The 25,383-nt window shown below is 43.5% G+C and overlaps 1 protein-coding gene across 1 annotated transcript; it reads right to left on the bottom strand.

Annotated features, from left to right (window-relative positions):
- Positions 1–892: 892 nt before the first annotated feature.
- SENP5 (SUMO specific peptidase 5) lies at positions 893–24,495 on the bottom strand. Its single transcript, XM_039557028.1, has 10 exons — positions 24,427–24,495; positions 17,107–18,677; positions 13,895–14,000; positions 13,599–13,746; positions 12,932–12,979; positions 10,944–11,021; positions 7,532–7,669; positions 5,762–5,845; positions 4,337–4,387; positions 893–4,246 (listed from the first exon to the last, which is right to left on the bottom strand). Exons 2-10 carry the CDS (start codon positions 18,056–18,058, stop codon positions 4,136–4,138), a joined length of 1,716 nt encoding a protein of 571 aa, XP_039412962.1. The 5' UTR covers positions 18,059–18,677; positions 24,427–24,495; the 3' UTR covers positions 893–4,135.
- Positions 24,496–25,383: the final 888 nt, after the last annotated feature.

The following is a 25,383-nucleotide window of genomic DNA, read 5'->3' as shown; positions in this document are numbered from 1 at the left end:
TAGTTACACAGCTAAATCCACAAGAAATACAAGAAGGGCATTAGTGTAGCTTGATCTAGAAAAGCAATTTAAGTCCTATGTGTTCTGTTGACAGATGTGTGTTTTTTAAATGCCACCACAGAAGAAAGTGTCTAATGCAAGATTTCCACCCTTATTTATGCAATGGGTGACATCTCCAATCTTGTATGTTGTCAGAACTTAAACCACAGTAAGTTATATCACTGCGAGACAGAGAGCATCATTAGTGTTCAGCTCAGAGTTATTGAACTAATCAACTGGAGAAGGTTCTCCTAATAACACAATCCCAAAACAAGCTGCTACAAACATTCCCTCAAACATCACATTGGTTGCTTTTAAAATTAAAATTAAACCAAACCACTGAAAGAAAATAGGGTTTATGGTAAAACTCAATTTTATTACTTCACAGGAACATGGGCTTCTTTCAATGCAAGAGCACACCCACAGCACAGCCGTTGCTCAGTGGAGTTAACTCTGCAGCACTTCCCAAGGTTTAAATTTTCCTGTTGAACTGAGTAAATGCTACAGTAGATAACGCCAATCAAAACCCTGAGAAAGTAAAGGTAAGTTAAGCACTACGCTGGAGATTCAACACGAGCCAGCAGCTCTGTGCAAGCCTGTCTGCCTCGGTGATCAGTGCATGTGAAACATTCAAAATACCACCTTCACACTCAAGAGAGCCAGGTAAGAACAGAACAACTGTATATTAGACAGCACAAAGGTCCAGCCTCCATTCTGCAAGTACCAGCAGCTCAGCAATAGGCATCTCTCTACTCACCTTGAAGAATCAAGGCCACGCTCTGCATTTATTGATTTGTATCGGGGCACAGTCATTTAAAACTATAGATTAAAGCAAACAAAATGGAAACTGATAATTCATTTTCAATTCTGTTTAAGGTTTATTACAACTCAGGTAGCTTAAATTTGTCACGCACGAGGCAGAGGCTTCACCAGTTCTGGGACTATTTGTATAAATCAGCACAGCGAGACAATCTCTTTGGAACAAGTCGTGAAATTTAAGCATCCGCCAAACCAGTTCAGAGTGATTTATGAAAATCTGAAGATCACATTAATGGAATTGCTAACAGCCATAACTACATCCACATAAATGTGCCTCTCATAATAAAAACACTGTACATAGTTCTGAATGTTTTAAGAACTAGTAAAATGACTACAGATTATGAAGTCCATCTCCTTTAAGGCATCAAAGACATTCTCAAGGAGGAGTTAATTAGTCCAGTTTCACAGGATACACCATTACAGAGCCTGAGATTCCAACTGCCTGTGATTAATTTCAGCACTGCACCAACATACTTTGCTTACATTAGATCTGTTTTCAATTTCCCCTCCTTTTTTTTTTTTTCAGAGGCCCCTCACTGGTGTGTTCACAGCTGGAGACTCAAGAGCAACTCCTCTGTGCTGCCCCATAACCAACTGGAACACTTGTCAGGAAACCTCTAGATGACAAGAAAGCACATACGAAGTACTTTCCAACATGCATGTTTCCCCACCCTGTTCCCCAGTTCACAAGGCAGCAGATTCAAATGCAAGCCCCCTCCCCTCAAACGATCTGGGACACACATGCACTTGCTTCAAAGCACCCACGTTCGACACACAGTTCACAGAAACCCTGGGCTTTGGCTGATGCTGCTGATAAAGGGATCGTGATTAAAGACTCCTCAGGATCCCTCATATAGAGCAAGATGGATACCTACCAACCAGCAGCAGGCACCAAGCCTTAGGAAACAACTGTCAGTAGTGCAATGTTCCAGCACATTCCCACGCAATGAAAAATATCCATCAACAAGGCAGCTTGCACAAAAAAATAAGGGTCTTTCTTTGAGGCATTGAGCCTCCCAGGTTGGTAGTCTCACAGGACACCTTTCAAGCTTCCTTACCAAATTGCTCAAGTTCGGAAAATAAAAGCAATTTGCTCATGCAGTTCTGTGTTCCACTCCCTTTCTGCCAGGAGTCTTACTTGAGAATAAAGCCTCACTTGCATGCACCCAAAGTGGCAACACCTCCACATCTCTTCCTGGCCACCCAATTCTGTGTATTCATTCATACTGGGATATACATTCAGCGACAGGTTATACTGAGGTAAGAACTCCGTCCTCTGGGTTAGTTGTAGACTGGATCAGTTGTCCCACCACATGGCAGAAAAAGCATTGGAACCGTTCATGTGACACCAGCGTAGAGAGATAAGAATGGCAGCACTGGCTTGTATGTGCTACCCCACAGGAGAAACTACATCCCAAGTTTCAATTTTCATGGAAGTCAGCCTCCACTACTTGCAAGCAAGAAGGTGCTGCTGTCCTGTCAGTAACACCTCAGGGAAACACAAATAAACCACGTGCTGTGGGGCGCTCTGCACCATACAATGGGCAAAGGTATCGTGCCTGTCTGGGTCTTAGGTTCTTTCTGATTCATTAAGTTCCTCGTTTAAATTATCTAACCAAGTGTTTAAGGCTTTCCTTATCTTGCTAAATTAAGCCAGTCCTTGCCAGCTGCCAACAAGGGGAAGTGGGAACATGCAAGGATACTGCAGGAACTCCTTCTCCAGCACAGCACAGTGTGCACGTGCTTCCACTTCCTGGCCTGTGCCTGGCACTCCTTCCCTTCTCCCTCCCGTCATCTAGGAGGGATTTGCACCTGGCTCAGCTCAAGTCTGAATTAATTTGCAAGACAGGGAAGTCAAAGTGGTTTTCCTCCATCAGAAGCCAGGGCTATGGACAGACACAAAGTGAAGCTGCGCAGCACATGATGTTTAGCAATGAAAATACTTTTCCTCTGGGCTTATTCCTTTATCTGGCAGAAAAACACAGCAAAGACATTTGCTGGTGTAGCAGTGCCAGGCAACAATCTCTTCAAACAGAAGTAGCTCTCTTCAGCAAGGAGCACATCAGTTTACAGGCCAAGGTGCAAACCCAACAGATCCACCTCCCTCACTCATCCTTTGCCCAGCACAACAATCCTGCAAAGTTCAGAGCCGGGCTCCCAGCCTCCCACCCCTCTGGAGCAGGATGACTTCACCTCGCTGTGTTTGCACTGCACCCACAAGTACTGTTACTCCCAACCAGACCCATCGGTGCTACTGAACGCAGACAAAACCAGGGATGTTCAAGACAATCAAACAGCAGATGCAGCAGAAATGAATTAATTTATATTTGAACAAAAGCAAAAGCCAACGGGAGGTTAAAGACAACAAGCTTTGAAGACAGAGCTGAAGGGAGAAATGGTACATTTTCACTGCATACTGTGGATCTGAGAAATGACTCAAAGCCATCTGAGATGTAAACAGTTACAGCCAAAGAGTTTATCTTACTATCTAAGCTGTGACTCTTCAGGGCCAGCTTTATAGTTCTCCTTAATGCACACATTATGGAGACTTCTGCAGCATCTAGGAACTTACCATCCAACTGACTGACTCAAGACTTCCTTACTTGCTATTACACAGACAAGTGCTGAAGCTTTATTTGTGCAAAGGCTGCTTTTTATCTATAGGGACAGGCTGATAATGACAGCCAGAGAAATGCTAACAGAACAAACTTTATTAGCAACTTGAACTATTTTAATAAGGGGTCTTCATAATTAAAACTGCAGATGAGTTTGGACACCCTAAAACGTGGTATTCAGTATTACACAGCCACAACAGGGACAATGGAACTATCAAATAAGTTCTAGCTGTTCTTTTTATGGCATTGAATTTTTTTTTTGATACATTCAAAGCATTATTGCATCAGAAAACATATCATGCATCTTTATGTTTCCAGACAAATTCACCTGTATTTGTCATTTCTAGCTACATCTCAAAGGTGCACCAAATCTACCATTTCATGGTTTTAGTTGCATGCTTTGCCTATACGCATGCTGAAATAATAAATATTAAATACAGGAAAGAACGTAAGAGAATCAAACGGACATTAGGAATATTCTATGGCAGCTCTGTTATGTTCTGCCAATTAAAGAACTTTGCAAAAAATTGAGGTAACAACAGTGGCCACACCACTCAGCTGAGAATCGCTCAAAATTCATGGAAGTTTTCAGAAATTCAAGTACACAAACACCAGCTGCAACTTGTCAGAAATGCCAGAGAAATTAAGTTGGCTGCATTTTATTAGTCTATTAGCTGGCGTTCACACAGCTCCTTGTAAATCCTTTTTCTCACTCGGGGCATATCTTCCTGGGAGAACTGAAAAGGCTGGTCTAAGGCGAGGCACTTGCAGTACTGGGGAAAAGGAAAAGGCTTAGTTGAAAAAAAGGACATTTACTACATGAACAATACAGGCCACTTATTTTTAAAAAGGAATACTCTTACCTGGAGCACAAAAACCCCACAGTCACTGTCATTTTTCTGTTGTGGAATGCACTGAAAGGAAAAGAAACAAGCAGAGACATGTCAGAGCCTTATCCTTTTGTTCTCTAACTCCTGCCTAAAGTCCAAAAGGAGATTCAGCATAAGGATCAGTTGTCTCATGATCAGAGCTAGCTGTTCTGCAGCACCAGAAACTGGAGTTGTAATTGTTCTCATCCCAAAGTTTGCAAGGTTACACATTGTTAGAATAACACCTAATTTTTAGAAAAATATATAGCGTAGGACAGAAAATAAATTACAAGTCTTTCTTTCAAGTTTATATTCTTTTAGTGACCTACACAGAACAGCTTCTCAATTAGTTTAAATAAATGTTTGTACAGCATTATCTACTTTACACAGGACAAAACTATATCAGCAAAGTCACACAGGCCTAGAGGAAGATTACTCTCAGCATCCATGCTACCAGCAGTGGCTTTCCTCCCCCAGCCACACCAAAAGTTTCAGAAAACATGACAAATAGCTCATCACCAGGCAACAGGACTGAGCAAGGCAGTCTCAAATGATAACTTTCAACCTTCATTATTTCCTCAAACATGCTCAATTTTGATATGCAGAGCTAAAAAGTCACAATCACTAGTGCTATTATGTCTCTGGCACTTGAAGAGGCAAAGTAATTGTTTTTTCTCAGCTCCCAGATCTTCTGCCTCACAGAACGCAGGAGGACAACTGACTGCACAGGTTGTGCATGAGTGCAGAGAGGAATCATTTCATCATTGTATCAGCATCTAAAAATAAACCTGTGCAAGGAGGGAGCTGTTGGAAGTATGTCTAATGTGCAATGACCTGTTTTATATCTTTGGAGCCATTATGGGATGGCTACGCAAATTACATATTCCCTCATTTACACTACACACAAGTTATTCCCTTTTACTGTTGCCAGACTTTGTTTACTCATGATCAAACTCAATGTGCCACAAACAGCCCTGGAGACCAAAGCCCTCTATCCACAGCAAACATAAAATACCAGCAGTAGCAACATCAGCCTGCTCCCTTCCTCACCAAAGCCCATCCATTTGGCATTCAGAACAGCCCTTTCAGGAGAAGGGGTGCAGCTGAGTCTCCAGCTCGTTCAGTCCTTGACCTTGTGTCAATATGGACACCAGCTGCAGGTTTTGCTGCGCATATATTTAATTGTCCAGAGAAAGGCTCAGGTCCCCAAGTCATTTGCAGAAAGTGCTAAAGCCCTGGTGGGAGCTGAACGAACATCAGAGCTGGAATCCCATGGGTAACTACCTGCATCTCTCCCACCACCCTCCACGGGGGCAGCATAAACCCATTTACTACTTGTACAAATATTTGAATTTAGAAGCAGCTTCACGAAATCTCCCCAAAAAGTCAGACCCCAGGGCTCAAAGTGCTGCCATTTACCTTTGTCACAGCAGTCTGCCAACCCTGAAGGAACTCGGGGCGATTCTTCTCTTTTGCTTCAGTCAGCAAATACTTTCGAATGTTCTTTAAAGAGGAAAGGGAAAAAAAGCAACATTATTCACTTGCTAAAGAACAGGAGAGAGACACTGACTGCTTGGTTGGTATCCTTTTGACAATGAGGACAAATTTCAGGTGAGCATTAGGAGCTGAGCTCAAATCTAGAGGTAAAGAAATGAACTCTGGTGGGTACTGTGCCTGCTACCATCAAGGCTCATTTTGGTCTATTAAGGGGAGCTCTAACTCCCCTCAGCTGGACTGTACACTGCTCTATTTCACACCAGACTAGCTGTGGCACCCAGGCACAAGGTTAGAGTGATCCCAGACATGCAGAGAAAAACAGAGCAGCCTGGCACGTGTTCTTTCCTGGCTTACTGGCTGACACCAAGGCCCTTATGTTCGATACGACTGCATTTTCCTGCTGGAATCTCAATACAAAATGCTTGAGTCCTACAGCTAATCAACAAAGCTCCAGGGAGAGTTTTAGTGACATACAGGAAAAAAAAATAGGCTGACACAAGCGAAGAGAAGGAAGTAAGATAAATGAGACAATGGTCTTGGGTTAAGCAAATCCTTCTACTTCTCTGTAAACAGACTGGGCACTTATAACACAATTTAAACACTGCAGCACACGAATATTCACCTCAGTGTGTGGATCACAGTGAATTTTGGGGTATTGCTCCCCTCCTAACCTTAGAACAGGCAAAAATAAAAGTTCCTCATGTCTGTGAGACATTCAGGTGCAAATGCCTTGCCTGGAAAGGGATGGGAGAGACCACATTGAAAGGCTGCAGGAGAGACTGTCGGGCTGCCAAGAGAGATGGCTGGTTTATGCTGCACATTCACAAGCCAGAGAGCATGAGATCTCTTGCTCCCAGGACAAACATTAGCTTCATCCTCAGCAAATGCCAGCAGGCATACTATCTTCATTCAGAAGTCCTAGCTGGGAACTCTCCTGGGTACAATAATTACTACTCTTCTGTAAGCCAACAACTACACAGTTAAAAGTAGACGGTTGCTGCATCAAGCAAGCAATTAAGTTGACAAAATTAGCTTTTGTAAGAGGGTCATTACAATTTGCTAAGCCCAGCAAAAATTTCCTGGCTGCTCTTTATCAGAAAGACTGATAATTTAACTCCAGTGTTCAGGTTGCAGCCCTGAAAGGTTGCTGGGTTATAACCAGAGGCAAACACCCTGTTTCAGTGCAGGCCAAGGAAAAAGGCAACATGCTGTTAATAGCACGGTAACACATAAACCCCACTGGGCAACACTACAGCATCTTCAGTCCTGTGCTCTCACCCAGGCAACCTATCCTCAAAAGGACCACAATTTATCATTTATCCTAAACACAAATCCCTTAACAGATGAAAGAAATGCCCTCAGTCTCCTTGGGGTTAGTCTGCTTCCCCATGGCCCTGGGCTTTGAGCTCTTGCTTTTTGTGGGAGTGACAAGACAGAGTCACCAAAGCTGTGCTGATTACACGGTCAGGCTAATTGGGCAATAGGCAATCTGACCTCAACTCCCAGCTCTGGTGTGACCCTCGAGGTCTGTGCTTCAGACTCCTCAGCAGGACAGGCTGATTCTCATTTCATACACAGCAAGACAATGACAGTCTTAAAAACATTTAAAGTTTACGGCTGAACAGAAACAAAGGGGGAGTGTTTTGTTTAAGTAAACAGTTCAAACTTTGCAGACACAGCTGTCACTCTTACCTCTACACAAAACTTAAAATGAATGCCTTGGGAATCGTAAAATGAAATAATTCGACTGGGGATGTTCACAGTAATGAGGGACCAGTGGACTTCCAGGTGAATAGGAATTAACAAGAGCGTCTTTTTGAACAAGTCCACCTGGCAAAAAGAACAACATATATTAGAGAGAGTTGCACAGGCAGAACACAGCAAAGCAAGAGATTAATTGTATCCAAGTTTCCTCTGTCACTCCATAACTGAAGTCTTATTTTGCCCCCTCCACTCCTTCACCACAGTCTTCATGTTTACCTAATACACAACTTATTAGCAGGCACAAAAATACAGTTACAGTTCAGAAAGTGGCTATGGAACCTTGTACAGGATCAGAATTAATGACTACTGTACTTGTGACAAAATCCTGCTCACGTTGCACTGCAACACCTGTGATGAAGTGAGATTTCTTAGGTAATGATGGCAATACAATTGAGCCTCAGTTTAGGTTAGCTACATCTCTTCAGTAATGACACTTGTCTAGTGTGAGCACCACTCATTTCTATCAGAGCTGCATTGTGGGTAGGTGACAGACTTTGGGGCTGTTGATGAGAAGCTCAACACAATGCAGCAACGTGCATTCACAGCCCAGAAAGCCAACTGCATCCTGGGCCGCATCCCGAGCAGCGTGGCCAGCAGGTCAGGAAGGAGATTCTGCCCCTCTGCCGCTCTCTTTAGGAGACCACACTTGCAGTGCTGTGTCCAGTTCTGAGGCCCCCAACGTAAGAAGGAGATGGACCTGTTGGAGCAGGTCCAGTGGAAGCCAAAAAGATGTTCAGAGGCCTGGGGCACCTCTGCTTTGGAGACAGACTGAGGGAGTGGGGGCTGTCCAGTACAGAGAAGAGAAGGCTCCATAGAGACTTCATAGCACCTTCCAGTACCTAAGGGACTACAACAAAACTGGAGATGGACTTTAGACAAGGGCATGGAGTGATAGGACAAGCAGGAATGGCTTTAAACTGACAGAGGACAGGTTTAGATTAAAGAAATTCTTCCTTGTGAGGGTGGTAAGACCTGGGCACAGGTTGCCCAGATAAGCTGTGGTTGCCCCATCCCTGGAAGTGTTCAAGGTCAGGCTGGACAGGGCTTGGCAGGCTGAAGACGTCCCTGCCCATGGAAGGGGGATGGAACTGGATGATCTGTAAGGTCCCTTCCAACCCAAACCATTCCATGATTCTATGGAGAAGCTGTAATTACAAACACCCCACAAAACCAGCAAGTTTGCAGTTTGACTCCTTCTGCTCTAACAGGCTCTGGGACTTGCCAGAAGAAGGCAGAGGACTGCACAATGCTTTGGTGAACAGAGAAAAGAAGGGGAAGAAGGTAGAGCAGATGCATCCTTTCTCAAAGCTAACTCTGTAGCAGATGCACTGCGGTCACAGGCAAGCAAACAAGGGAAAAGGTCTAGAAGTACAGAACAAGTAGATCAGATGCAACACCCCCGGTGTCTGTATGGCAGATGAGCCCTTGTGCTTTTGGAAGCCAGCCAAGCCAGGGCCTTTCATGATCTTCCTTCTCCTAGCTCCTCTTTAAATGAGTATCTAATTACTGGGGTTTTGGTGGCACAGTCCAGAAAATAAGCAAAAATAGAATACTGAACTAAATGAACTCATCCTGTGGGAAGATTTCTATGCTTTTTTCCTTTTCTTTTAAGCACTGTGCAATTTGAACAGTACGTAATTGCAACACTACTGGCAAAGGCAGGTCTTTTGTAGGAAAGAAAAGTCTATTTCTTGAGTAACAATGGGAAGTTGAAGAGACAAAAAGGTCTGGGCATTCACAGCAGTTATCAGCCGAGCCTGGCTCACAACAGTCCTTTGATTGTGACAAGCATCGACCCTGCTCCCACCTGCAGAAACTGCTTCCTGACCGGATTACAGCACACTCGCTACACAACGATCCATCATTCTTGGAGAGAAGCAGAGGGATGTCAGCCAGCAGCAAGCTGAGACCACAAAGGAAAACTGGAATAAGAAAAATGAACTACATCTTCTGTGGTGTCCAGCAACAGCAGAGTCACACGAAACTCAAGGGTCCTCATGTGGCCCTAGTTGTTGGATTACTGCAGTGTGCAGAAGAGTAGAAACAGACAGCCAAACGTGGGGTCTTTAGTAAGAAATAATGTGCAGGAAGAGTGGTGGCAACCCAGATTCACTTCACCAAGACAGCAGAGCCAGCTCTGTGTCATTACAGTGGATCAGGAGTGCCAATCTGATGGGTGATCAGAAGGGACAGACACCAACAGGAGCTCTGAAACCACTGCAGCCAGAGCCAGACCAGGATATCCTGTATCCCAGGAGAGAACACCTATAAAACATGGCACAATACTCTGGTGTGTTTAAAGAGCAGAAACAAATTCCCCTTAATTGCACATTGCAGGATGAAGGAGTCTACAGAACGCTTCCCACAGAAACTGCTTAGTTCTCATTCTTGCTTGAGAGATTCTTCAGGAATTTAAGTGTAAATGTCTAAACAATTGACCTGCTCTCATCGGGTACCTCTCAGCAACAGCAATACAAATGCTTTCAGAATCTACCTTAATTTTGGGGATTTTTACAAAACTTGGGTTGCTGGAGAAAAAAAATGTTTAAAAAATAGTATGTGGGAATATTAAGCACTGATATTCCATCTCTCCTTAAAGAGATTTTTAATAAATTATATGAATAGATTTTATATTTGGATAATGAGTTCATCTCTAGCATTTCACAGATGTGTGCTATTTAAGTACTTCTGCAGAAAGATCATACATTCAAACATGGCCTTTGATTAGTCTTGCCTCATCTCCCATATTAGAAAGGACAAATGTTCATAAGAAAAAAAAGAAAGAAAAAAGAGAGTACTTCTTTTTGCATTAGCTACCCCTGAAAATATCACACCCATTATCTGGTGTGGGTTCTGGAAAGCAAGATGAATTCTGTTCTTGTCATGAGAACAAGAGTCTGGCTTTTTAACCATGGGTCTCTTTTCTGCTTTCTAGTACCTGGTATGTGTTACTCGGGGTAACAATTTGATTCTGTCAAAGAATGCCAGTTTGAGATAAAAGGAAGAAGCAGAATTAAGTCTGCTCTCCTGTAGATTAGTGTACCTGGCACTGTCAGGAGCAGTAAGAGACATTTCTTGCAGTTAAATTAACAACTTGCATGAACATATACAAAGAGATAACCTCCCACTGAAGATTTAGCCATTCCAAGTACACTCTCACAACATCCCCGTACTAACTTGGATAGTGCCACACTATCATTTTCATCACGCCCCTCCCCACTTTGTACAGCTCCTTTGCTAACCCATCCTTTGCAAATAACATATTGTAACCCAGCTTCAAGTTAGTGATTGAGGCCAGCCCAGCAGAACCCAAGCACTGATAACACCGTGTTAAAGGTACCTTTTTAGTCCATCGTTTTACCCCATTATATCCTTTGGTTACGAGCTGTCTATGAAAAAAGCTGTTAAAGAAATGAACCTAAAAACAGAGAGAGAGGAGGAATGAGCACAGAAATTTTCATGCACAGTCATTCCCCTTCCCCCAGGATAATTTATACAAAACAACTTGTAATGAGGCAATATTTAATGCAGGTTTAGAAACTGAACCCCAGTAGGGACAAACAGAGGCTTTGCCAAGCCTCAACTATTGCTATCCTTCAGCAAGCTAATAAAATAAGCCTTATTTCCCTATAATATATGATGTGAGCCACTGCAGCATTTATATTTACATTTTTGTATCTCCAGGCATATCATGTTTAATTTTTTTGTTGGGGACGGACTTGGGAGAAAAACACCAGGACAAGGAGTTTGTTTTTGTTGTTCTTTACAGGGATCAAGGAAGAGAACACGGGACTGGAAAAGTGGGGGTGGTGGAGAAGGGAGTAACTTCTGGTTTTAGTTGCTGGAAGCTGAGACTCAGAAAAAGAAAATTGATCAAAACAGTTATGAGATTTAGTCCAACAACATCATCTTTGGTATTCAACTACTATGACCAGTTCCCAACAAGAACAATATTCTGCTGTTGAGTAGTATTTTTAAAGTATGACAGAACCATTTGGTAAGTAAAAACCTACATTTATGACCAAAAAAATGGAGGCTGATGCAAAAAAAAAACCTAGCTCCAGATTAACACCATTATTCCCTGTGCTTAGCTTTTTGCAATTATAGGAACAGATTAATACAAATAGAAATCTGCAACATCTGTTTTTAATAATTCTGCTAGTGTAGAGGTGGTAGAAGGCTTGAGTTGTTACTTGAAAAAAAAAGTTAGAAAATTCAGCATCTGAGAACAGTCTAACACCCATTAGCTATGCCTACAGACTTCAAAACCACATTCTGAGGTACCAGAACAAAATCCCCCATGAGGATTTCAATTATGCACTATGAAGAAAAAGCAGACACAAGCAAACAGATACAATTTCCAATACCCCAAGCCTAGCACACACTCAGGAAATATGGAGAATTCTAATGAAGAATCACCATCACCTCCAATCAAAGCAACAATACTCTTTCTTCTGAGCTTGAAGATTTTAAGAGTTGCATTGTGCAGAGCTCATCTAAGAATGGCTTTGTTTGGTTCTTCCTTTGTGGTCTCACCTGAAAACTGTTCTGTCCTGCTAGTAAACAGATGGGTTTTTATAATTGTCACTGCTGCAAATTTAGTCACAGAATGGGAGGGGGCTTTGTTATCTTGATTACTTTTTTTTTTTTGCTTTCTTTTTCTCAACTGCCACCAACAGCTAGGCACTGCAGTTGCAAAACTGTAAGCATTCTGTTGAGGATGCACAAAACAGAGTCCTGCAGAGTCAATACTGCCAAGGAACCAAGCAGCTCCACACAAATTCACATTCACCAGGCAAGCAGCTGACACAGCTTGAGCTGTTACAGCCCCCACAGCTACGAGGTGGGCGGGAGGGTGAGTGCAAGCAGCACATGTGCATGGTTCAGATGCTAGCACTCATGGTTTGTCATCTCAGCAGAAATCCATCTTCATCAGAAATTTCAGCTGAAACACCAGGCTTGTGAGCAAGGACATGGATACTGGACCTTAGAAGCAGATAATATAGAAACAGAAACCTCTAGGGAAGAAAGGAGAATGGGATGGGCCAAAAGAGGGCACATGTCTTCTGCAGGTACATCAGTGACATTAGGCTACCACAGAGACCACCTGCAGAGCTAATACAGTCAGTTCCTGAAACAAGAGCAACAGCACTGAAAAGCGAAAAGGAAAGGCAGAAAATCTGAGCAGCCCATAGCAACAAATTATAATGGAACTACTCAGACCATTATTGAGTTGAATCTTGATTCTGTATCTGAAGTGTGCAAAGCTTCACCCTTCCCTCTCCATCTCTCATTAGATACATTTGCATAATAACAAAACCCCCTCACCTTTTCAGGGACCGCATCCATTACGAGTTCACCATACATGTTAATTATCTGAAAGAGTTAGTAAATAGTTAAATACATACATCACAATTTTTTAAGACCCACATTCGCAAGTGCCCATAAAACATAGGCCCCTATCCACTTACACCAGCAACATGGAGAGGAGCCTTTAAAGCCACACTGTCTGAAGGACAAGCACTCTGCAACTAATAGTGGTCAGCCTGGAGAGAGACTGTAACTGGCTGCTTGAAGTCTGCCTCAATCTTAAATGCAGTTTAATTCAATTTAAATCTACTGGTGCATGCCCCGAGCTCTGCAACCTTCCTGGTTTTTTGGCTGTGGGCCACAGTTTGCTATTTCACTCTGTCATTCTTGTAATCTGCTCAAGCTGGGGATGGGGAAAGTTACTAAAATCTGTATGGGTAGCCACTATTTCATCAAAATAGTGCAACATCATTTCTTCAAAAGCAAACAGTCTAATTGTGACACCTCCTAGCTTCCAGACTTACTGCACCTGTCACTGTAAAAGCTGCCCACCACTCCTTTTACTTGACAAGTGTAAAGTAAGGACAGTCCACCTGTATTGTCAGCAGAAGGTATATAACTGATACTCTAATATAAATGGGCTAAAAAGGGTTAGGGAAACACATAAACACCAAGCATCTCTGACCTGGTCATTCAGCCAGTTCTGGCCTTCCAGTGTAGCCAAATCATCCATATCTAGCATGTGCTTATTATAGAAGACCCGGAAATTGCAAGTGGAGGTTTTTGGATGTTTTTCCCGATACTTCATGATTTCCCTGGTTATAAAAGGTTTTCTAAAACAGGATTGAAAAGGTAGAGAAAAATCAAGTCAAGGTCATGTCAAATGGACTTCTGTTCTGCTAGCTGTTAGATGTGGAGCATGCAGTAGCAATGCAAGTGATTTGTCCTTTACCAGGTGTACAATGTGATATTGCTACACACCTATGGGAGAAATCTTCATTAAAGACTTCTTTTAATCTTCCCATGACATCTTTTTCACAGAGTGGTACTAAACTGCCATATTTCTTCATAACTTCATCTAGGAATCCTTCAAATATACCAGAAAAATGAAAGTGCAAACATATCAAAACCTTCTGAGTTCACCAATCCAATAAAGCTCTCAGTTCTTACAAGTACAAGCAGCAGTCATTCTGCACCCAACCAACACGCAGCACCACACATGGCAAGTATATATTTAAGAAAACTCAGCTCAAATTGGCAACATTAAATAAAAGCGGGGGTAGGGGAAGAAGGACAAAAATAAAAATGCATTAATCTGATCACTCAGCTTTACAGGAAAAGATCACCCCTGTTCTTGCTATATACATACATACCTACAGCAAACTAATTATACCAGTGCTAGAGAAGAATCCATCCCCTTCCCTACTTCAATTAGCATTTTAAATCATTTTACTGCAACGTGAAAAGCCATCAGTTCCTGCAACAGGTTTCACTGAAAAGCCAGTATCCTGTCCTTATGGCAGGCGGAATGACTCTCCTCAAATGCAGGCAGCTGGAGCTGGCAGTGTTTGCAGCCTGCTCAGTTCCGCTGCCGCACCACAGTGAACAGAAAAGACGCCAGACTCCCAGCAAGTTTAACTCCTTTACCCTTTATCCTAGGGATGGCATTTAAGGTGACACAAGACAGCCCTGTCAGCCTGTCACTGCCCAGGGAAGCACTGAGCAACCACACCACCAGAAACAAAGATATTAACTTGGAAGTAACGAAGAAATGAATGCTGGAGGAATTGAAAAACCTAGGAAATAAGACTTTTTTCTTTCTCAAACACAAGACTGGAATGCTGGAGATATAAATTCCACACAGGCATCCAAAACCACTTTGAGAATGAAAGAGAATGGAGAACAGGATTTCAACACTTGCTAGTAAACAAGAGAAAAAAGACCAAGTTGTCCAGCTTTCTGAAAATGAATTTTCAGATGCAGCAGAAAATATGTGTTCTGTGTGCAGAAAGCTGGACCTGAGATCAGAGTCCAGGAAAACTGCATTGATCCAAAGTCCAGGACTCTTCTGAGGCTGGGGTGTGACGGCAGAGAGCATCACTGGGTAGAGCAGTGTGTGCTTACTAAGGCTTTAAAAACATTTCCTGGAAACTTTCAAGATCAGGATAGGAAAAACCAAGATGACAGAAACACTGGACAGAAAAAGTGCCAGAAGAACAGCAGTAAGAACAAAAACCAAAGGAGAACAAGAAAAAACCCAAAACACAATGAGCTGAGAATAGCAGTGAAGATGTAACAAGAAGTGCAACAGAAGGAAGGGAGGAAGGATTGAAGAGCAAGATCAAACCACAAGGAAGCATTCTTCATGGGAAAAGACCCTTCCTTGCAACTCTGCCACATGCCTAACTTTTATCCCTTACATCTCAGTACACTGTGACAGGAAGGACTTTTCTCAGTCTGGCTAGAAGTCTAGATAGACAATGCATGGGGCTTATGAGTGTACCTTATCCTGTGATAATATACAAAAATTTTAAAGGCTTTTTATTAATATACAGAGGAAGGATTGTTCTTGTCATTACAACTAAGAGCAGCAGCAGACCTTCAGACCTCCAGCAAGACACTGACCTCACTTGGGCTGGTGTAACTCAAGGAAGAGAATACAAAGTTCAACCCTGGGGCAAAATCAGATATCCATCATGAACAGGATTTACCATGGGGCTGTTTGATACCTAATAGCACTTCTGAACGCACTAAGCATTGCAGCCCATTAACGTCCAAGTTCAGCTGCTGCAGAGAAATTCAAAACCCAAGAGCAGCCCTAACACTTGCACCTCCTTCATGTTTCTAGCCCAGGAACTCTTGCGAGGTTAGCACTATCTTTTAAGGTGCAGTTAATTATTAACAACACTCCTAAACACATAAGAGCTCCTGTACAGTTATACCACAACTAGAATTCTTCTTTACAGCTTTTCAGCTGAGAAAACTCAGAACCACTATACTGTCAGACCACAAAACCTTAACCTTTGCCACCCTGACACAACCTTGGCTCTTGCCTATTATAGAAGGACTACATCTCTTTATCTGATGGACAAACTTTAAAACTCCATTGCAGAAGTGGTCTGTTCACTGGGTTAGCACAGTTTCTCTCAATTTCTCACAGAGCATCTGGTCCTTGCTGGATCACATAAAGCCAGTCACAGAGAAACAGATCCCACACTAACTTGCAGATATGGATGTGGAAAGTTAACTCCTCTCTTGAGATTCACTGTCTCCCTCATATTTTGCATTAGAGAAATCAATTGCAAAACTGAAGGACAAAAAGATAGGCAGAAAAATCAGAGCATGTCAAACTTCAAACAATTCCTTTAACACTCGTTGACACCAGCTTCAAGTTTATGGGACCCTAAAAAGCCAATTTCTCCAAAGGAAGTTATCAGAACATCTCTGAAGTTACACTGATGGTACAAGATGGCACAACGTGTTAGCTTACTGCTTCTTACTCTGTGTGTAGAATGCTGCTACGCATAAATAAGACACCAATTACTATTTTTATCATGTTCCTCTTTGGAGAGACTATCGAATACTGCATGCTCAGCATAGCACAAAAAAAACGCCGAAGCCTTTTTGCTGAACCTTTGCTAAGATTACTCTTGCCTTTTTAAAAAATATTGTCTCATAAGATTCATTAAACCTACTTTATGAACAATTGGAGAGAAAACTAAGGGACAATGAACAATATTTGACTATTAAAACCTGAGTTTAAGTGATTTAATTTAAGACTAAGAGCAAGAGAAGAGAGTATTAAGGTAGAAGGAAGCATTAGAATACCTAGGATTTTCAAAAACCAAATTAAGGGTAACAATTGTCAACCACTTAAAAACTTGAACCTCTTGATTCCACATAAGACATTTAAAATTTCTATCAACAATTTTCTGCAAAGATTCCAATTAAACTACATTGTATTCTCTAAAACAAAATCTTAGAATAGCTTGTCAGATAAACGTTCATTTGTCCCTCCTTCATGCAGCTCTCCTCTTTGCAGCCTCACTTCATCAAATGTTATGCTAAGTGACCTTTACAATTCACAGTAAGAAACCATTTTTATAAAGTAATTAACACAACATGTAAACTCCACAATGCATGCAGCAGTTTTCAGGAACTCCTGGATGCCCTAACGTATTTAAAAGGTATACCACAAAGCCACGTTGCCAACTGCTCATCAGCCACCCGGGAAGTTTTCTGACTGTTCCTTTTGCCTCCCTTCCGAGTTCCTGATTTCAGTCCTGTGCTTTCTGGTGAAGGCTCCTCAAGAGGACTTTTACAGTAAGGGTGATCTAGTAATTTCGAACTAAAAATGTCCAAGTTTAAAGAGCCTTCTACTTCCATCTGGCTAGAGCTGTCCTCATTCTGTGTCAGCTCCATAGATAAAGGTCCATTTGCAAAATTATCACTGACATCAGAATCCTGCAAGGAGGATTGCAACAGTGTCATTCCGTCTACACCCACAACCTCCTTGGATTCTGCACCATCTTGATCTGAAACAGCAATTTCTTTTCCTGTCATAGAGATGACAATGTCAGAGCAATGATCCTCTGCCAGAGTCCCGTTGGTCTCCACCTGGTGCAAGGTTTCTGCTTCTGGAGAAGCTCTAACATGCAGTTCTGGTGGGACAGCATCCACACTGCCATCCTGCCCTCTGGATTCTGCAGCCTCAGAACACGGCTCAGCAGACACATCCCGTGTGTGGCAGATCTCAGGTGCACATATTTCATTCTCCTCTCCTAAAGGTTTGGGTGTATTATTGTTCATATCTGATAAGCTGTACCGCTTCCAAAGACGGTTACTTTTAGATCTCCAGGAGGAAAACAAATGACACAATCCACTTTCAAAATCTGGCTGAAGTGTTTCTTGATGGTCCCTTGTAACTTTCTGCACCAACCTTCGCTTGATTTTTCTTAATTTACAAGCCTTGCCTCTTGCTCGAAGTTTCGGGAATTTTATGATTCTATACCAAAACCTAATCATAGAAAGTTTCTTATGCATCATAAATAAAAATCTCTTTTTTACAGTATGATGGTTAAATTTGGACCTCTTTAGAGCTGTCAAGGGGCCACAAGTTCCATTCCACACCCTTTGCAACAGCATTTCCTTTTACAGTTGTTTAAAACTACCAGGACTGTGTTGCCCTCATTATTGCTCTCCTCCCCGCTATACACAAAACCACCTTTCTTTACAGGTAAGGCAGCACCTTCCAGCAAACCACATGAGACATAATGGATATGGCCAGAGATGCTATTGAGAACAGCAACAGTTTCAAATTCTTCATTCAAGGGATGTTCACTCTGAAAGGATTCATTGTTGAGTTTCCTTACTGCTTCTCCAGACGAGCTTTCAGCTTCGCGATAGGGACAGGATCTTTTTGCTCTCAGTAGTTTTGTAAGGAAAGCTGTATGATTCAACAGTAGATTTTGGACAGGTTTCTGCATTTAGAAGCACATCAGGAGCCCACCTGCTTTGGAGCTCAAGTGTCCTCCTTCTGCACCGCAGTCTTCTGTACAGTTTGCTGTGATTTAAGCTCACAAATAGCTGAGCACTCTGTCTTTTCTTCTAAGTTAGGAAAAATTGCTTTTGGAAGCAGTATTTCCCACGCTTCCCAAAACCAGTGGTCCATCTTCCAGACTCGGCCAACAGCTGACTTCTTTGCCAAAGCAGATGTCTTTTATGGCTTTTCATTTTTCTGCTGCATTATGATCTTGAAAACCAGCTGAAAGAATAAGGGAAATTAAGTCAGTGTTATCTGGACTGTAACATAATAGCAAAACACTAAGGCACATTCCTCAGGCCACATGCCTATCTAAAATTCCACCCCTCCTCCAATCACAACCTCAGATTCCCTAAGACATTTTCACTTGCATCAAAAGGAAAAACAAGCAATAGTTGCAATGGTTCGGTGTGTAAACAGGCTCTTCTCATTTACCTTCCCTGGAGGAAAAGCAATAAACAGGTAATTCCCACCCATCCCATGCATCTCTCTAGCCTGAGGTTAAACCTCTCTTGCTGCCCAGGCCGTAGGGCAAGCACAGTTAACCAGCTTGCCTCAAAAGCCTTTTGAAAAACAAAACTTTGAAGTCCAAGTAATCAACAAGTGTGTGCAGGTACCCCACCCCACCAGCGCTGTACAAAGGAGCCCTTACTCTTGTGCAATAACCGTGAGCAGCCTCTGAAAACACTTCACATGCTCACACAAAGTTCTCCTTTAAAGGAACAGCAAAGCACAAACAGCCACAGAAATTTTGATTCTCTGACTAGATAAAGAATGACACAGTTTACTCCTGGATTGCTCTGTATTTACAGCAACATCTCTCTCCATATGACACCACCACTATCAGCTTCTATAATCAGTGTTTATCTTTGTGTTAACAAAGCAGTACCAATGCAGCACAGCAGTTAATCATCTTCAAAATTCCTTTCCCCACTAAAAACCTGCATCTCGAAGTGTTCAATAAGGATGTATCTGAGACTACACAAGCATGTAAAGCCTGCATAGTAATATCTGTTTATCTTCACTATGTAGCTAAAAATATTAATTGAAAGTTAGAAGAATCCAGAAATACAAGGGGAAGGCATAAGGAGCACACACAACATGGGATGCCTCATGTCAATTACCCCAGCCTCACCATGTACATCCCATCCTGTATTTTACAAGTTTGTATTTTTCTCAAATTCAGAAATTGACTTTGTCTTGCCCCTCTGTAAGTCAGAATAAGTCTGATAGACAGACTATTATAAGAAGTTTTGCCTTAGCCATGTCTGTCCTAATCACTACATATAGGCTGCACAGCTGAAAAAAAAGAAGTCTATAATTGAAAATAAACCATTAACAATTGGACTTTTAAGGCAAATACGAATGACACCTGCAAAACCAGGTATTCAAAGTCTGATTTAAGAAGCTCTTCTCCATTTTTTCATTCTACTCATCTTAGACGTGAACAGCAGTTGGCATTTTTAGAATTATTTTTTTGTGGAGGAGAGGGGAGTGGAAATGCAGAGAGGACAAAGAATACAATTTATCACTTGCATAAGATATTCCCACCACACAGAAAACTGTCCAGAATTCACTGGACCTACAACCTAGAAAGAAACCTGGCTACCTCCACTGACAGCTTAACAGTAGAAAAGCACTGCAACAGGCCCTGGCTCTTTTGTAACCCTCTATTACTCACCACACAACTAAGTTATCAGAAAAATCAGGACATAACATCTCATCACACCAATTTTCTTGTACTTGCTCATCTAGCACTTACATATTTCTCTACCCTAGATGTAGTTTATGCCTGCTTTTCCACTACAAACTCTGCATGTCTGTCTATTGTGTGCAGCACCTACAAAACATTCCTTGAGTGGCCTCAGTAAACATCAGCCAAACCACAGGCTTGCTAGGACAGCTTATTCCAGCCACACTTCATCCAGGCAAAACAAACAAACCCAGCCAAATCTCAACATTCTCAACAGAGCCCCATACACAAGGGGCTTCTGCCAACACAGAGAGTGCTGAGCGCTCCCAGGAGAGCACAGCAGATGAAAGCAAAGGTTTCATCTTCTTAGGCTCTGCAATAGGTGCCACATAGCTGCCAGTTTTCAAGAACACTCCTGAACAGTTTGGAGTCATTGCCTTTCTCTTTGCTCTCCCACAGCCAAGCCCAACAGCCTCCCTCCATGGACACTTCCTCAGACATGGAACAAGGGTGAGCAACCACTGGATTTCTGAGCAGCCATGGATTACGCAGGAGCTGAAATTCCTACAGCTGCCACCGTTCCACCCATAGGAGACTGAACTAATGATCACAGCGGGAAAAACACTGAACCAGATTCTAGCAAAGCCAAGTCCTGGTAACAAAAAGGACCTGAGGCAAACCTGAATGGAGACAACAGTGGTGCCACAGTTTCAACTCAATTGCAACAGCAATGGAAATAGATCATTTGCTCACTGGTGTCATGAAATCCAGCTTCTTAAAACTGAAATAAAGGAAGATGTTAGTAAAGCTATTCTACATACTTGATCTTATATTTCATTTTTAACTTAATCATTAAAATTGCTTCAATTATAATTTACAGGATTAAAAAATATTTCATGTTTGTCTGTGATGCCCACGCCAATTTCTCCACATTATGAAATTTTTCTATACAAAAAAGTTTCTCCTTAAAGTGTGAATAAAGTTTGAGTAAGCCATTTAATCCAAGTGAAGTTTTCTTGCCCTCCCCTCTCCCTTTTCAAACGTAATCAGTTTTGAGTCTGGATCCCCTTAAAGCAAAGGCCTCCAAAGAGCAGTTAATCCCAGTCCTAGGAGCTGAAACAGTTCCCTTTTCTAACGGCAGTGTTACTCAGAGTGACAAAAGAAGATCCATATGCAAATATTTAATTCCAGATGCTGCTTGAATAACTTACTTTCCACCAGTGCTACAGGAGTGTCACTGGGTTTACTTGACACCATAAAGCAGCAAGACAAAAGGAAAGCTTAGAAGTGCACTGCTAGAAAAGGAACTGAAGTGAGCAATGTAAAACAAAAAATAAAGCAAGCACCACCCAAAGTTTAAGAACCTGAAAAGAAAGTGAAATATTCGCCCCATTCATTGACACAGATGAAAAACCTGTGAACTGAAGAACTTGCACCACTAACAGAGTCATCTGGCTAGTGTAAGCCACACCTCCACTGCACAGGGATGCTGCCAGTACTACACCAGCAAACCTCAAACCCAAAAAGCCCAAAATGTAAACGTCCTAAAGACCAAAAGTGAAAGAAATTTATCGTAAGTCACCCCTTTAGCTGTGTTTGACACACCATCTGAAAATGGTTAAATATTAAAAGGCACAGTCTCTTTTGCACTGGACGAAGACAACCCCAAACTGTTACATCTCTGTATTAATGGCAGATTCTGATTATAAATTTGCTTTGTACTCGAATTTTTAAAAAATATATTTGGGAACCACTCAGTTTTCAGAATACTTATCCCAAGAGCTCTGGTAAGCTACAAGCAAACATGACTGTGGCAATCTGACATCAAGTACTGCACACTTGCAAGGGAATGGGGGAACATGAGGCCCTTGATCCTTTATGAGAAACAAATCCAGCGCACGCACACACACACACACACACACTGTATTTTCCTTAGATCAATCAGCAGATCACTCCATTTGCAACTTACACGGCTGCAACTTACACCACCTTCAGTGAAATTAGGTACTGTAAAAGACACTGTACATTCATATCTCTCACCCATTATAAGCCTCTTAGTTTAACCACTCATTAGTCCTTGGCAGTCCTACTTATTTTTGGCAGGTGTAGAGACCCCAGGTTTTAACTGAAAAGCACAAAAATGGGAAAGGCAGTCCCAGCAAATGCTGCTGACAAGACCCTACCAAAGGTTACTAGCTGACACCTCAACTGTCAGACCACAAAAACCGTTTGTCCACACAAGTGGAGAACAAACCCACAGCACTGCAGAAGAGCTGCTCCTTCATGCTTAGATCACCACAAGCCATCTAGGGCTGTGTCAGGGTGCCCAGTAGGTCAAGAGTCATGTGGAAATTCTTCGATAAAAGAAGCTTGTTTTTAAGAGCATCCGTAATGTAAATAAAGCAAACAGCCTTGAGAGCGTGGCCTTGTGCAGGCAGGAGTAACTCATGCATCACCTGCTCCCGTGGGAGGCAGTTCTTACAACACCCAGAGTTCAGCCTTTCCCAGTGGAGATCTGGGCAGCTCTCAAAGACAGGAGGTAAGCAGGAAAGAGAAGGCCAGCCTGAGACTATGGTGTGCAGCTGAGACAGTCTGTGCAAGATGCCTTCCCTCCCCCAAGCAGAATCCAAAATTGGAAAGACAGAGAGGAAGCTGGAGCAGGGTGTCTCTCTTCAAACCACCACGTGGCCAGAGCTAAGCTGATAAGGTCAGGAAGCCTGAAATGACTCAATTAGCACATGTAAAAGCAGACTCACAGCACTGGCAACTATCCCCTCTTCTCTTTCTTTTCTGACCAGCACAGTTCTGTTGACTGTTAAGCAAACATTTGTCCCAGAGGTGAAGCAAGCCCTAGGGAAAGGCACATTGACAAAACATAACTCATTAGCACAAGACCATACAGAAATAGCCAAAGTCCGAAGTTACTGACTCACAGGAACACAGCAGGTCATGCAGCTGGTGACCTCATGGTCACACTGCAAGGCCTGAACTCCTACAGTTACCAAGGACTCTTCTCTCAATCAGCAATTCTGGGAACTAACTCACAGTCTCACCTAGCTGGCTACACATCTACTAGATTTATTTCTGGCAAGAGGATATAATTTACTTACAGAAACATCTTCCTTTAGGCAAAACTAGATTAATGGAGATATGTATCTTAAGATAACAGAACTTTTAACAGAAATACTGTCACAAATCACAGATGGAAATTTTCTAGATTAAAGAACCCTAAGATCCTTTTGTACAAGCAAAGCATAAGGATATAAATATTTTTTAATCTTCAGACTTTAGACTGATTTTAATGAAATGTGACTCAAGCTTTGTCCCTTCCTGAACACCTCTGCAAGGCAGAAGCATGAAAGTAGCTGAAACAGTCTGTCAAACTTTGCTGTCCAAGCTCTGTGAAAGGAACAGAAACTGGTATTTCATTTGAGGTCCGTGCATGTGTCTGAGGTCAAGGGTCTCCCTGATGCTTTCTGAAGGCCTTCCTTAAGAGAGCGTATTTCCACAAGTATTAAACACTTTTTCCTGCAGCTTTTAAAGACGATTTCTCTTCTTATATTAGCAACATGCAAGGGTAAGTAAAGATGAGGGTATTACCAAAGGCAATCCATCTCTCTTTTGAGCTAGAAGTCTGGGCTAGAACAAGTGGAGTTTGGAAATGGTAGAGCACGTTAGTTAAACCCAGCCTTTAGCTGAGGAACAGATCTCTGCTGTGCTTGCCCCGTGGCTCAGCACCCACAGCTGCTGCTGCTGAGCTCCCCGTCCCTCCCGGCCAGCACAGCTTGGAAGGGCTGAGGGAGAGCAAACAGCACTGGAGCAGGTAAGCGCTCTTCTTACACTGCAGGGACTGGGAGTCTCAGGGAGCAGAAGACAACTTGGGAGCAGAGAAGCGGGGTCGAGAGCCCAGTGATGGAAAAGCAAAGCTCTTGCAACAACTGAAAACTCCCTTCTACAGCTTCCCAACCCCATCAACCCCCCAACTCCCACAGCGTGTAGTCAGGGACAGCCTCCCCGTGCTGCCCAGGGCACACGTCCCTGGATTCTCCCCGACTCCCGCTGGCCCGGTCACAGCCCCCGGACAGCGCGGGGCAGGCAGGGCAGGAGGCCGGAGCGCAGCGAGGGCCGGAAGGCAGCGCAGCCACACGCGGCGCCCCGCGGCCTCCGCCCGTCCGCCCGCGGCCCCGCGCTGACAGCACCCGGGCCCCGCCGCTCCGCGGCCGCGGGGCCGAGCTCCGGGCGGGCCGGGGCCGCCGCCGACCGCCGCCCCCCGCTCACCTCTGCCCGCGGCGCCGGCCGGCTCAGCCCGGCAGCCGCCAGGGCCCCGCTCCGCCCCCGCCGCTGTCGGGCCGGAGCTGCGCCGGCGCCGCCGCGTCAGCCCTGCGACGGGCGGGGAGCGGCCGGGCGGCACCGCGGGCAGGGCCCGCCCGGACAGCCGGCGCAGCGCAGCGCAGCGGGGCCGGGCCGGCGGCCCGCGGGGCAGGGCCGGGGTTCGGCCCCACCCGGCCCAGCCGCTCCCCCTCCTGCCCGCGTTCGCTGGGAAGCGCCCGCGGGCCGCCCCTGGGGTGTGTGAGCTGCCGTGCCAAAGGTGACACCGACCCTCCCTGGTGTCCTGCTCCTGCCGGGACCTCAGGGCCGCCGCTGTGCCCCGGAACGGCCGCGGAAATGAGACACTTAAAAATGCCAACCTGACTTTCTAAAATAAACCGTTAATTAATAATCTCGATCTGTGGAAGTGCTTCTCAAAAACCCAATTTACAAAATAAGAAACTCAGCAACCTGACCTTTTAAAATAACCCATTAATTAATATCTCGATATGTGGAAGTGCTGATAAAACCCCCCACATTAAAAAGTTCTCATGTTAACTCTGGCCCCAGCAGTCTGGCAAAGCTGCTGCTTCTACGAGGGAGGGCTTGTTTCTCCGTGTGCTGCCCCGTGTGGGTCATCCAGCATCTCTGTACCCCAGTTCCCCTGCCTGCAGCCTGGGGAAGAAGGTACAGGCGGGTAGCTTCTGTGCTGCGCTGTACAGAGACATCATGGAAATGGGAAGTGCTCCAAAACCATTGCATTTTTGTTGCTGGGTGGAGAAAGGTTACGCTTCCTCTCGCTGGGTAGCCCCTGTGAGGAGAAGCTGAAAGAATTTCTCCAAATAAAAGAAACCAGTGAAGCAGGAAAGATTGGGAAACAGCCATGATGCATCGTTTTCTGCTATGGCTTTGCACAAGGTGAACTAT

Source organism: Corvus cornix, chromosome 9 (assembly GCF_000738735.6).
Source record: "Corvus cornix cornix isolate S_Up_H32 chromosome 9, ASM73873v5, whole genome shotgun sequence".
NCBI classification, from domain to species: domain Eukaryota; kingdom Metazoa; phylum Chordata; class Aves; order Passeriformes; family Corvidae; genus Corvus; species Corvus cornix.
Note: the sequence above shows the minus strand (reverse complement) of the source record. Positions and strands in the feature narration are given on the sequence as shown.

Coding starts and splice junctions, on each gene's coding strand:
- SENP5 (XM_039557028.1), bottom strand. CDS start 18,058: ATGCTGTTGCAAAGGGTGTGGAATGGAACTTGTGGCCCCTTGACAGCT. Junction 13,747..13,894: donor AATGAAGATTTCTCCCATAG/GTGTGTAGCAAT, acceptor ATCCTGTTTTAG/AAAACCTTTTATAACCAGGG. Junction 11,022..12,931: donor TGGATGCGGTCCCTGAAAAG/GTGAGGGGGTTT, acceptor CTCTGTTTTTAG/GTTCATTTCTTTAACAGCTT.